At 46.4% G+C, this 14,768-nt stretch overlaps 1 protein-coding gene across 3 annotated transcripts in view; it reads left to right on the plus strand.

Moving 5' to 3' along the window:
• The window catches only part of LOC119176438 (uncharacterized), a 37,152-nt gene that overhangs the window by 20,910 nt on the left and 1,474 nt on the right, over nt 1-14,768 (plus strand). Inside the window, exons 2-5 of one of the 3 annotated variants that reach the window (XM_037427709.2) lie at nt 9,683-10,158; nt 11,294-11,341; nt 12,697-12,830; nt 13,812-14,098. In XM_037427709.2, the coding sequence (XP_037283606.2) occupies nt 9,810-10,158; nt 11,294-11,341; nt 12,697-12,830; nt 13,812-14,098 (818 nt within the window). In that variant the 5' untranslated portion in view covers nt 9,683-9,809. The remainder of the gene's footprint in view (nt 1-9,682; nt 10,159-11,293; nt 11,342-12,696; nt 12,831-13,811; nt 14,099-14,768) is intronic. The other 2 variants (XM_037427718.2, XM_037427728.2) reach the window with 2 other exon arrangements.

Here is a 14,768-nt window from a genome sequence, read left to right on the forward strand (position 1 = left end):
GGAATATTGATGATGGCACCATATTCGCGCAAGAAATCCATCCCCAAGATTGCCTGCTTGCAACACTCAGAAAGGATAACAAAAGTTGCGACGAAGGATGCATCCCCTATCTTCATTCTTGCGGTGCACTTTCCGGTAGGTGTGAGTAGCTGCCCTCCAGCTCCTCTAATCTGCGGTCCTGTCCATTCCATTCTAACCTTCCTGAGCGTGTCTGCCAGACTCTCACTCATTATCGAGAAGTCCGCGCCAGTGTCGACCAATGCCATGACGTCATGTCCGTCAATCGTAATTGCAACTTCGGCAGTAACAACCCCATCTTTCGTCGATTCATTGAAAATGTGTCTCTCTTCGCTCGGCAGTAATGGGGGATTTTCAGCACTTCGACGATTCGCAACCTTCCCCCCTAAGGTCGCTGCTTTTAGTTTCCCCGGCGTGGACTAGGAGATCTCCCTCTTTGCATGTCAGTGGTGCTCCGTCTAGAGGATGGAGAAAAACGCCCAGGAGAGGGTGAGCGTGACCGAAACCCAGGAGGAACATCCCGCGGGGTCATGACACTCGTGTCGACGTCAGATGTTCCATTGAAATGGCGCCGAGGAACCGTAGAAGGAAATCCTTGGTACCCTGCGGCGCGATACGGGCAATACCGAACGATGTGGCCTGCTTCCCCACAGTGAAAGCACAGGGGCCTATGATCAGGGGTACGCCAGATGTCAGTTTTGCGAAGTGGTGGCCGCCTCGGCATCGAAGTTTCTCTGTAGTACCAAGGCGCTGTCGGCGGATGTTGCTGGTGGTACTGATGTGGTGTCGGCACGTTCGCTGGCTGTCGGCGGACTACGTCTGCATAGCTTGCCCTGGGACTGCTCGTGTTCGGCTCAGGAAGCGAGAGCGCTTGCCTGATCTCCTGGCGTACAACTTCCGTCACTGAGGCGATCGCGCAGTCATTCGGTTTGACGACGAGTTTCTTGACCTCTTCTTGTACGATTTCTCGTATTAGTTGGCGCAAAGAACCTTCGTCGGGTGTTGTTGCTGTGGTAGAGGCTGCCACGCTGATCGGTGCACTGTGGGTTGGGCGGTCATACTGGCGATAACGTAGATGCAGTGCGCGTTCGATAGATGTCGCCTCCTTGGAGAATTCATCCACACTTGTAGGCGGGTTTCGTACGAGACCAGCGAACAGCTGCTCCTTAATGCCCCGCATGAGGTGGCTAACCTTTTTGGTTTCGGGCATATTAGGATCTGCTCGACGAAATAGCCGCGCCATGTCCTCAACAAACATCGTAACGGATTCATTTGGTTTCTGAATCCGTGATTCGAGGAGACGCTGTGCGATTTCTCGTCTTTCAGTGCTCGCGAACGTGTCGAGAAACTCCTGCCGGAACTCGTCCCAAGACGACCACACGCGATTCGTGAACCACGTTCGGGCTCCGTCTTGAAGCGGAAAATAAACGTAGCCCAATTTCTGTGTGGTGTTCCAACCGTTAACATTCGCTGTGTGCTCGAATTCCTCGAGCCAGTCATGTGCATCCTCATATGCGTTTCCGTGGAAATCAACCGGAAGTCGAGGGTTCAAAACAGTCACCTGTGTCGTGCTGGGGCTGGACATGTTGGGGCCAGTGCTTCCAGGCGCCGTCATGCTTTCTGGCACAGTCACGCTTTCCGGCAATGGACCAAACTCCGGGCTGAGGCCTAACAGGCGCCGGCTGCTGCGGTGAACGGGGGTGTCGATGCGCGGAAGTCTTTCTTGACCAGATGCGGGGCTGTTGTCAGGCGTCCCGAACATGTACCCAGCGCCTCCACCAGTGTCACAATGCAGAAACAGCAGCAGTCGAATCCAGGAAACTCACTTTAATTGTATTAGAATACTGGCAAACTGATTTGTTTTGTTTTGTTTCCCTGGGAGGTTGGCTCATACCCACTTAGGGGGATTGGCCAAGAAAGTGTAGTGCAGTTTATCTATAATCATTTTAACTATGTGTATTGAATTGGTATTATAATAAGACTAATGTAAAAATAAAAACAACATAAAAAGAGCAAACGAAAAAAAAAAATCAAGTTGAGCAATTTTGAGATTTGAGGTGTTATGTTTACCACTTAGCTGCGTTTACTTCACTCTGCCCTTGGGAGTAATTAATAATTTTTTTTTTGTTTTTGATTGAAGATCACAAAGGTATACGCTTGGTTGCCTGAATATAATCGCAAACGGCATTGAAAGCATCCCTGTGGCAATGTCCCAAAGCTGAGGCGCCAAAGCTTAGCGCCGTTTCCGCCGTCAATGTAAGACCTATTTTCCGAAATGGCATAACTAGTAACCTTTTTCTAAGTATTTCGTAGCGGCGACAATACAAAAAATAATGATCTAGTGATTCCATTTCTCCGCAGAATGCGCAGAGGGGTGATGTTGTCTGACCAGCTCTGTGTAGATATAGGTTTAGGGGGGGGACACGACATCGAAATTTAGTGATTAAGACTTCGATCTTTCTGGACTGACTCCAGTGTGGTTGCCATGGAAACATGAGGTGGTTATAGTCTGTCCATGTAATTACTTTTTCTATCGTATCAGTGGAGATTGCCGATTTTCGATATCTTATAGCCGTGATATATTCTACATCTGGCAGTATGGACAAAACTGGCCCATCAAGTGCGGCTCGAGCTAAGGAATCGGCCAATTCATTTAATCTTAATCCACAGTGACCCGGAACCCATAGTAATCTCAGGAGTCTCAACTGCGGCGGTACTAATGTTTTGAATGTGCTTAGAATTCGAGAGTTCTCTGAAGCTGTCAGAGCTGCACAAACTGAAAGAGAATCCGTCATTATTACTGCATTGTTTTGATTTGATGGAAGTTTTCGAAGAGCTAAAATAATCGCCAAGAGCTCCGCTTCAAAAACTGGAGTAAAATCAGGCAGTCTCACTGAAAAGGACCAGTCAAGCAAATCAGAGGCAATGCCTACACCTGCCTTTTGATTATTTACGGAAGCATCTGTGGCTATTATATTTTTAGTTTTTGCATGCTCTAAGTAATCTAATAATATGCTATTTAAAAATTTGAGGGATTGTAATTTGGCGTTTTGCGGGAATATATCATCATACTCAATAATAACATGACAATTCGAGTCATTAGTCTCAATTACATTTCTAATGTTCACATTTATACTTTGTAGATTTTTTTGTACAAACATTATCTGAGGTGTGTGAAACCGTGGCCAATGAGCAAGGAAGAAGGCGTCTGGGTTTGCGATAAAAGCATATTGAGATCTTCTTGCCGGTAAGCTATAAAATTTTAAAAATGCTTGTACGGTCAAAATTCGAAATCGACAAAGCAGTGTAGGCAGGCGCGCTTCCTGGTACAGTACGTTGATAGCCACAAATCTAGGGAGTCCCAGACACATTCGCAGTGCTTCTCGCTCCAAGACAACTAGAGGTTTCGTTTTATAAGCAGGGCCACCCGAGAATAATATGCAGCCGAATTCCATGATGGGGCGCATGTACATCTTGTACAACGTTATCAAGGTGTGCCTCCGTAACCCATATTTCCGGTTACTTAGCTTGTGTAGTAAGCCTGAAGCCCGCTGTGCTTTGGTAGTTATATACTCTATGTGTGGACTCCAGTTAAGTTTGTCATTATAAATGATTCCCAAATATTTTATAGAGTCTACTTGCTGGATGGGTTCCTGTTTATATAGAATTGAAATTGAAATTGGTTCTGCAAGCGGAAACGCCATGAGCGCGCTTTTGTTGACATTTAACGATAACGAAATCGACTGCAACCAAATTTCCAACATGTTAATATATCTTTGTAATTTAAGTTGTAATGAGTAAATACCACAGTCAGCAGCAAAGAGTGCGATGTCATCAGCATAAATGTAGACAGTAACTTCTTGATCTGTTGGAATTGTGCTCATTAAAGCATTAAATAATACTGGAGATAAGACTGCTCCTTGGGGAACTCCGCGCGTTTGTTTAAATCTAGATGAGGAACATCCATCCTTGACGCAGTAGAATTCTCTTGATTTTAAGAATTCTGCCACCCACTCAATAAAATATTGTGGGAAGTTCAATCTCTCTAGCGTATTTAACAATATGAAGTGCTCCACACTGTCATACGCCTTGGCTATGTCAAGCGTTACTAAAGCAGCGTATTGCCTTCTTTTACGCGCGAGCTGTATTCGGCTCTCTAAATCAGCATGGGCACACCAAATTGAGAAATCACTACGAAAGCCGATTTGGTTCGGTTTTATTACTAAATTGTCTGCCATCCAGATACTTACTCGGCTATGTAGGACCCTCTCTACTAGTTTGACCATGTTAGATGTTAAAGAGATTGGCCTGATATTATCGACTGTTAATCCTCCACCCGGCTTTTTTAGTATAGGAATCACCTTTGCTATCCTCCAATCCTGCGGCACCCATGAGTTTTTTAAGGAGTAGTTAATAACATTGGCGACGTCTCGAGGCGATAAATTGAACAGAATTTTAATCATGGGTACTGTGATGCCATCTGGGCCAGGAGATGCACAGGGTAAATGTTTAATCACGTAGGATACCTCAGTCTGTGTCACTTCTTCAAAGTCAGACTTTGTCGTAGACTTGTGCCAGTTGTTTGGCACTACTGAAGTGAATCTGCTTTCCAGACCTTTACCGATAGCCTCTAAGGTAGTGGTCATTTCTTGTGCCGACAGATTATCAAAAGCTACATTAACTGGTGATGGCAAGATTTTCCGAGCTCTCATATATCGGAACAGTGCTTTCATATGTTTAGGCTTCGACATGTATTCATAATGTCTTCTGTCATAATCTTGTTTAGCCTGAGCTACCGTTCTTTTAAAGCCCGCAGCAATGAATTTATAATCGGCCCAGTTTTGTGGGGATTGATTATGTAAGAGCTGCTTCCAAGCTGCCTGACGTCTTCGGTGCTCTCTTGTACATTCATCATTCCACCAACGGCTATATACTCTTTTTGTGGATTCAACAGTAAATTCGGCTCTTTTGTAGGATCGTTTAATGACTGCGTTTATTTTCAGTGCTTTTTTATCATCGCTCTCTTCCGAGTGAAAAGCCAGTGCTGACTTCAGGTCATTCCTAAATTTAGTGTAATTTACAAATACTCTTACATTTGAACAAGATGGAATTATCGGACAAGAAATTTCAAAACTTATCGGTAAGTGGTCACTGTTGGTGCCACAGTCCAGCGCTTTCCAAGAAGAAGTACTAATGGCTGAACTGACAAAACTTAAATCTAAGGCCGACCTGGAGTGATTACGAATGAATGTGGGGGTTCTGACGTTGAGGCACGTCAGGTCATTGTCCATTGTCCACTCCCACAAGCGTTTCCCACTAAGATCAGTTCTAAAACCCCAACTCGTGTGTTGGGAATTAAAGTCTCCAACTAAAACTTTGTCTTTGCACCACGATTTTGTAGCTAGATCCAAACTTCGTGTGTCTTGAACTCCATCCGGAAAATACATATTAACTAAAGTGAAAGGAGAGCAGTTGGGCAGTGTAATGTCTACTGCCAAAATTTCGCATTCTGGCGACATATGTTTGTATGAGCATTTGACTTTCATACTAATTCTATTACTAATAAAGAGAGCTAGACCCCCACCTCTCGATGGACGGTCTAATCGAAAAGATTGGAAGTTATTTAAATGGAACAAATTATGTACAGATAGCCATGTCTCTTGTAATGCTATAATATCAGGAGCGAATTTAGAAGTCAAGTATATCAAATCCGTAGATGCAGAAAGGATTGATCGGCAATTCCAATGGAGAATCTTAAGCGACCCTATGGTTTCGAAAGAGCTGCTTCCGCTATAGCTTTCTCTAGAATGCTTTCTTTCAAGAAATCCCTCTTTGAAAGGCTCTCCTTTTCTTTCAGATACTTTTTGTTCTTTGTTTGTTTCGGTGAGTTAGTTTTCCTTGACACAGGGGATCTAGATCTCTTCAGGGACCTAGGGTCCAAATCCATGTCATCGGAATCTATTGTATATGCAGCTTTGTCTTCACTTACACTCTGTATATTTACTGCAGAGGGTGCTGTAGACGGAGAATACGATGGTGCGGTTTCAAATTCCTCATTTTGGCTGTGAACGCCTATTGCAGAGGCTCCTGCGGGCTGATAAGACGATGGCGCAGTTTCAGATTCACCGTCAGCTATTGGTCGTGAACTCTCAACATGTTGGGATACTAGGCCTGACTCTCCCGCTGTACCAAATATGCGAGTCATCTGGTTAGCCAAAACTTGAGATAGAGAATCGCAAAGGTTAGAAGTCAGTCGTTCCATGGCTTTTTCTAGAGCCTTTTCTATGGCCTCCGCTATATTCAGGGAAATCGGCCCATTTATTTCCGAGAGATGTCGTGCTGCAACACTGGCATACCCCTGAGTTCTAGTCTGTATTTCCGCTAGGGCTTCTCGTCGAGAACAGCGCCTACGCCCTATAATTTCAAGAATTTGCATTTCTCGAGCCTTTGCAGAACAATCAGGATTATCTGCACAGTGTTGTTCGTTGCAGAGACAACATTTCTCTTCTTTAGCTTTGCAGTAATTTGTTTCGTGGTTGTCACCACACACTCGGCATCTGAGTTCTGACCTGCATCCTTTAATAGTGTGACCGTATCGCCAGCACTTCGTACACTGGAGTGGTCGCGGTGATAGCGGTTCCACTCTGTATATTAGTGGCCATGCCTTGATTTCGCTTGGGAAATTCACTCCAGCAAAAGTTACAATTACCGACTCAGTCGGCGTCTTCTGCTTCTCTACTAGTCGTGCACACCTATAAACGGAAATAGCACCAGTCATGGCAAACATCTCTAATACCTCAGACGGGGTCAAGTTAACATCGACACCGCGAACAATACCTTTCACACATGCCAGATGCGGGGGAATAAAGGCGCTCACCGGATTGGTCGCGAAACTCGAGCACTTCAATAGGTCTTGGATACAGAGCTGATCAGATGAAAAACATAGAACACCACCTCTGCCGAACTGGCGGACCTCTGTGATGCTGTGAAAGTGAGACGTCACAGCTCTAAGCTCCGCCTGGATCACTTTCGGATTCTTCATCCGAATGAAGCCGTCGTTGCTAGGGACGAGGGCCACAGGAACTGCGGGAATGCCGTTGCGTAGAAACTGATCCACTGGTATATCCTGTGGCGGAAGTGAAGCAGACCAGGGGCAAGCCCCTGGTCCAGGTGAAGAAAACTGCATCTAAGTGAACGTTCTAGCGCTAAAAGCGCTTACTTAGCTGTAAAAGCACTATAGGAACACCTAATAAAGACAAAGAAACCACAGCCACTACACAAACTTAGGCCAAAACCCCAGAGCAAGCACGACCAGCTACTTGCGTGTTCGAGCGCACGTTCATTTTCGGGAGAGAACCTCGTCTTCTTCACTCGCTGCGCGTGTTCTTCGTTGTCCTCTTCGCGCTGCATATTCAATGTGGCAATATAGCCGAGTGCTACGGTAGAACGCATCAGACTGCCCCATTTTCTCCCCCTATTCTACCTACACCTGAGCAGTGGCATAGCCAGAAATTATTGATATGAGAAGGAGTTCACTTCCCCTTTTTCACATATCTTCGTGCACGTACGTCTAGTAACAATTATCGAGGCTTGCCTCTTCCAAAGCCTTGATATGATTGTGACGGACGCTGTAGCCGAGGTCCCCGCGATTTTCGACCACCTAAGGTTGTTCAACCATAACGAAACCATGCACGCTAGCCCAGTTGTCGACCTTTTTATACAGTGTATTTCTTTAACGTCCACCTAAATAAGAACGGGGGCAGCATTTCACCTCCATCTAAATGCGGCTGCCCTGGCCGGGATTCGATCTCGGGACATTCGTGTCAGCACTCGAGCACAATGACCACATGACCACCGTGTTATGCACTACGTATGTTTGTACGCATATAAGCGGGCGTACTTATATAATTTACAAATTTGTGGAGGCTGGAGTTTTGTACGCCCCAACTTCTGGCTTCGCTGTTCATGGCATTAGTGTGCTCCTGCAGCAATTTTTCAAGTAATTACCGAATGATTTACACATCGGATTTTATTGCCTCACTTATCGACTACCACATGACTTTCGTAGAATCTGTCATGCACAAGTGCAGTTCCAGGGATTTTTCGTACGCTTTAAGGGATTTCTCTCTCCTGTATTACCAGTGCGCGCGCTAAACGATATGCAGGCAGGGGGTGGGAGAAGGACGTTAGATGACAAGGGGGTCGAGAAGATACGTTCAGACGATACATGAGCATTTTTTTTTTCACTGTGATTGCGAGTGAGAGCGCGAACACGTTGTGGCATCTCGGGGCGGCCGCGGTAACTATACTGCTCACGATGCTCAAGTCAGCCAATGGTCGCAAGCCTAATTGCGCTTATGGCATCACTTGTCGAGAGAAAAGTAGGCAATTTAAAGCTGATCTTGCCCCGCCACGGTGGTCTAGTGGCTAAGGTACTCGGCTGCTGACCCGCTGGTCGCGGGATCAAATCCCGGCTGTGGCGGCTGCATTTCCGATGGAGGCGGAAATGTTGTAGGCCCGTGTACTCAGATTTGGGTGCACGTTAAAGAACCCCAGGTGGTCGAAATTTCCGGAGCCCTCCACTACGGCGTCTCTAATAATCATATAGTGGTTTTGGGACGTTAAACCCCTGAAATCAAGTCAATTAAAGCTGATCTTGAAACTGGCGATAATTATGGTGCGAGAACCGAATGACGAAAAAGGAACAAGGAGACGAGCGCTCGTCTCCTTCTTGTCCCTTTGTCGTCGTTCTGTTCTTGCGCTATGACTATCACCATGTCATACCAGCTAGCCCAAACCACCGCACTTGAAACTGGATTGCAAGTTTCATGCCGCGTGCTGCGCTGTAATGTTCGGCTCTCATGTTTGCAGGAGCTTCGACAACTGATCGTCGGCATTTTCTGACCATGTTCCAAAAATGTTGCGGGGCCGTTTACGAATTGAGTTGTGATTTAATCTACTTAAATTTACTACGAAGACCATAAAAACTGCATTCTAAGTTTTGTCGTTATCCTGTATGAGCTCACGTATTTACTTTATTAGTCAGATTCACCGCGTTATACCTCCATGAGCCCTTTTTTTAACTTTTACTAAGTAAGAGTTCTTAGACTCTTCTCAATTATTAATTTTTCTGCCTTTTGAACTCTGTCACAACTGAATTTATAACTGGTATTTTAGATTTCATCGAGCGTCATTGCAGAACAACAAACCAATTATCCATTCATTATTTTTGTGTTCGTGTATTGGTTTTGATGAGGTCGAATACCTTTGTATTGCGAATCCGTGAGACTTGCCTGGACCCCTTTAAGGTTTCGCTCAGGCGTGGCTGGCGGCTTCCTCGGCTCGCTGGACCACACGGAGTCGTTGCTTCAGGTTCAAGCTTAGCAACGCGCACACTCTCAGTACTTGAGGCCTGTCTCTGTTTGAGGCTGCATCTTTGTTATTGTGTATACATTCGCATAAGATATGGGCAGCTATAGAGTCTCCATGTCTGGATTTTGTCTGCAGTGTGTATATAGATCTAGATGTATTTGGTACTTGAGAGCGGCACTGAGGTTGGATTGGCCCCAACTACAGTTTTAGTATGTCAAAATCACATGTTGTCCTTCTGTCTCTCCCTCTCTCTCTCGTTTACGCTCTTCTCTTTACGCTGACCATTTTGCAGACACGGTGACTATGGGCGATAAAGGCCGCACAAGAAGACAGCGCTGCTGACGAGTGTGAGTCACTGAAGAAGCAGGAGCGGCGGCGCGGCACGGGAGAGAGTGGCAGCTGGGGGCGCACGCTGACGGATGTGCGCCGCGCCGAGCGTAGTGACGAGCCAAGATGGCCAGAGCAACGCAAGTTTCGAGTCCGTGGTCCGTCGGAGCAGCAGAGGGTGTGGCGGCGACACGAGCCAAGATGGCCGGAGCAATGCAACTTTCAAGTCCGTGGGCTGTTGGAGCAGCAGTGACGGTGGTGGCGACGAGGAAGATGCCGCTGCCTCCTCCAGGTTGCCAGCGGTGGTGGAGAACGACCCAGCGAGGCTGCAGGCGCAGCTGCGCTCGGCCCGCAGCGACTTGGCGTTCCTGCAGACGCAGCATAAGCTCACTCTCCGAGGCCTGCACGCCGAGGTCGCCAAGTTGCAGAAGACTGTCAAAGGTGCGCCGTTTTCTGGCATGTATACTTTCGGTGCCGCAAAAGAGGAAAGTCTGTGGTAACACGTAATGTGGACAGCAGTAGTTCAACAACCAGGTAACTCGGTTCCTTATGTTCAGCGACTCGAAAACGAAATTTATGTTATTATTTTCTTCTCAGTCGATGCATTGGTACGCAACCAAACGCTTTATGCACACCACGTGGTTTTGCAGTGGCTCTGAGATCGGGCCACTTCTGATCGCGTGATGACGTCATTTATAGACGTCACAAGTTTGGATTTTTTTTTCATCAGTCGTGTTTACGTGGACGCTCCTGACAGCCACCTTTAGCCTTTGACAATGCGTCTAAGGCTTTCACGCGAATGAAGCATCTGGTTGGGTGAGTTCGTAGTAGGTCACGCACGACATTTTCTGGCCGAAAAGAAAGAAGCGAATGAATCGTAAGAAACTGCAGAAAAGGGCGTCAGATGAAAATACCGCGGAACGTATACACCTTAAACGTGCACATATGCTTAATGTGTCTATGTTAACTTGATCTTCTGTGCGCGTTTGATAAAACTTGTACTCCGTGAAAAATGAAAGGGCTGTAAAGATGAGAACGCAAGCGCCAATCTCTAGTCAAGAGTAACAGCTGTTATGCCTCCAATCTCTGAGGCAGTGGTGCAAAATGATTGATTTGTGGGGTTTAACGTCCCAAAACCACCATGTGATTATGAGAGACGCCGTAGTGGAGGACTCCGGAAATTTTGACCACCTGGGGTTCTTTAACGTGCACCCAAATCAGGCAGTGGTGCAAAAGAACATGAGATACTGGAAGCTGCGTTGTCTTCGATCTCGGAGGCAGTGGTACAAAACAACGTAAGATGCAGAAAGCTTTCGGGAAAGTGGATTGTATTAATAGAATCGACTGAGAAGCGGAAGATTGCTTTCGCCATCAGCTCGTCGTAGGTGAATGTACCAGTGAACGCTTCTCTTTTTCTTTTGGAATACCGCAAAATGCAACAAAACAAAGCAAGCAGAGCCTGAATCATCCGTACAAATGCCTAGGATAGTTTGCTTCTGGAAATTTGTCACTGACTGTCTTTTTCTCTGGTCTTTTCTTCTTCTTCCCTTCAAATCTATTTCCTCCTTTTCCTTAGAAATGCAGTTTGCCCTGTTTAACAACGGGATGACCCTAGTGGACGAAGGTAAGCTTTGGCATTATTTAGGTCAAACTTAACAGATTAGAGAGAAAAAGTGGCCCCAAATCTGCATGTTACACTGCAAATATCATCGAAAGACGAAAGTCTTCGTCTGAAGAGAGTGAACAAAACATTTAGTTGATATTTTGCGTGAGAAAATCGGTGAATGGTAACCCGGAGGCGCTGCGTTAGAGTGCCTCAAGCGTGCAGCAGAGGCGAATGAGCGCATCATGTTACGTCACACGTGAGACATCAACACTATCTGGCAGTTATCTTGGAAATCATAGCGCGCAGCGCTTGTGCCCGTCTCGTATGCGATAAGGTGTAGAACGCAAGGCGACGGGTATGTGCTACCACCATCTCGTCTTAGCAAAGCGTTGGAAACACTTGCCTTTACGTGCAAGCATTGCATTTTCAGCGCAGCGTGATAAACGCTACAGTCCGTAGAATTCTTATGTATGCCTTTTTTAGTAAAGACACACATACAAAATATTTACGTGTTGTTGTGGTGCCTCAAATATGCGCAATAATTGCTTTTTTAATAGACGATCGCACAAGCATGAACGCTTAACCTTGAGCAATGTTGGTGGGTGCTGCGTATGGGGTCGGCCATTTGAGGTATCGTTAAGGGCGGACAAACAGACAAATGTACAGACAGGCATGCGCTTGTCCTTGTATCTTCTTGTCGTCCGTGTTTACTACCGCGCAGTTACATACGTCGATCATGAATCACCAACTCGCCCAATCGTCCACCTTGACAGACAGGCAGGCAGACAGACCAAATTTTTTCCGTCGAAGGTCCCCAAGAAAACTATCGTCTTTAAAATACTTTGCGGCTATGCGTCGTTCTTTGTTTGTTTTACATCCGTGGAGTTTATTACAGATAAAACTACAGCGAGACTGATTGTCATGGGCAGCCGTATAGCAGTAGCAAACAGGGACCTGGACAGAAGGTCCCACCTCATGGGACTTCGCGGGAAAAGCAAAAAATAGCTATATACTACTACTTCTACTAAAAGTAGAAGTACTAGTACAAGTGGTGGTAGTTTATGAATGTCGCTAATGAAGAACTGGTACCAGTGGCTCACGAAGTCTTACTGTTGATATGTTCATGGTCCTGAACTCTGATAAGCTGGCAATGAATTGAATTCAACTGAATATAACTTCATCCCCTTTACATAGTTGGCAGACAACGAGTACACCCTTAGCCATAGGATAGTTTGGTTCTAAAATTTTATATACACTCAACTAAACTTAATACACTCAACTTATGCATTTAGAAAAATATAACATGGCTTTCCTAGAGGTTTTGCGTTATGATATTATTTGGCTGAGCGTAACCGCAGATTGCCAACGTGCAGCCTCATACCAGGAGAAGATTGCCCAGCTCGAAGAAGACTTGGACAAGTGGTGCTGCCACTGTCGATTCCTCAGTTCTCAGCTGGAACAGGCCAACAATGCGCTCGTGTCACTCAACCAGCGGCTTCAGGTGCAGGTGTGTACTGCAATTGGCGATTGTACATGATTTACTTATAGTTCATGTAGATATTGTGGCGCAATGTGACACAGTACAGTCTGAAAAGATTCACTGTGGGGAGCGAAAGAAAAGTGGACGCAAGTTTTTTTTTTAATATTGGTTTCCACTCAGTCGTGCACCTAAATTTGGGTGTGAGAGATTTCGAGACTGACCGAGTCGGTTAAGGTTCATGTTTGAAGACGGATGCACAAGACAGTGAAGGCCACAGGACATTTGATAGATTCAGGTGTGCCTTAATGAAGCCAAATCGTTGAGAAATATTCCATAGTTCTCCTTTACGAGATTTTTCATTGCCGTATGGCAAACCTAGGAATTTAATTTTATTAAATAGCAACAAGAACAGCGAGCGAGTTTCTTCTTAAACGATTCGTTATTGGAGAAGACGCAGCGCTTTCTAGCTGACTTTAAGAATTAATCGCAAAATCTGTGGGGGAGGGGGGTGGGCAAGGTAGTCATTTTTAAATAGGAAAAGTGAAAAAAAAAGGAAGTCGCGCAAGTGTCTGCATCCGAGTGCGACACGTTAGCAGTAACTCACAAGGGAAATGATAAGGAGGGATTAGAAGACATAGAGAGAGAAGAAAAGTTTGAGAGAACAGTAACAGATTGGGAGACGGTTATAGAATTTCGTGGACGGGGCCCCGATCGGCCAGCGGTCATCGAAAAGAGGACATCGCGTACGGGACAGCCGTCAGCCGCGAAATCCACCGAGCGTCCCCATAAATTCTGTACCGCGTGCCACGCTATATTATTTGGCCTGCGTGTCCTCGGGAGCTTCGACTGCCTCTCGGCAGCATTTTCTTACCTCGCTCAAAAAGTGTTGCGGGACCCTTTTAAACGGTATAGGCACATACAAGCTTAATACATTCGTACCACAATTTGTCACTTGTAACCTTTTACTTTGAAAAAGGGCAATGTCCGCCGTCTGTGCCACCTTTACAGGAGTGGCAGCACCAGGCGGAGCTGTCCGAGAAGAACTCCATCATCGCCAATCTGCAGAGGGAGCTCGAGTGGAAATGTCGAACGCTGGCCGAGTTGGAGATGTTCACGCGAGGGCGGGGCGGAACGAGGCGGATGTCCGGTCCTGCAGGACCTCTGGCTGCTTCGATGACGTCATCGTCGTCGCTGGTCGAACCCTGTGAGCTGACGCGAGCTCCGTCCCAAAGAAGCCTCCCTGCCGGAGCATCTGGGAAGGCTGCGTCCACTTCGGCACGCAAGAGCAGTCACAGGTGAGGACACGAGTTGACGCACATGCGCTAGCGGCAACAGCGTGAAGTTATAATTATATATATTTTTTAGCACCCCACGATTGCCACCTCCAGAGTTTAGTCCAGCTTTTTAAACCCAATGTCAGCTGCGTACTGTCTGAAGCAACGGCGACAGGTGTTCAGGCCGTACTTGCGAATGAGCCCGTGGTGGTTGGCACAGACCCGGCAGTACCAGGAGCCAGGTCCATACTTTCTGGTGTGGGAATACCAGATGTTTTCGTGCCCCATGGTCGAACAGCGCCTACACAAGCTCGCTTGCTGGCAGGAAAGGAAAATATCTGAGGCTTTGCGTCCCAAAACGGTTATATGTTCACGAAGGACGCTGTATAGTGGAGGGCTTCGGAAATTTGGGACATCTAGTGTTCTATGACGTGCACTGACATTGCATAGTACACGGCCCGACGTCACGCCGAGGTAAAGTGTGGCCGCATCGCGATGACCATGCCACAGTCGTCTGCCAGATAATCAGAGAAAGTCATTTTGTTTCTCTCTCTCGCCATTTTATTTCTGTCTAAATGCTTCCACTGCTCTTGGGATCGAACCCATGACCTTCAGGTCGGCAACGGAGCACCCGGTAACCACCGATTCTCTGTGGCAGACCGTCAGCATAAAGCAGAATATTGTTTTCCAG

The sequence above is a fragment of the Rhipicephalus microplus genome, chromosome 3, assembly GCF_043290135.1.
Source record: "Rhipicephalus microplus isolate Deutch F79 chromosome 3, USDA_Rmic, whole genome shotgun sequence".
In the NCBI taxonomy this organism is placed as follows: domain Eukaryota; kingdom Metazoa; phylum Arthropoda; class Arachnida; order Ixodida; family Ixodidae; genus Rhipicephalus; species Rhipicephalus microplus.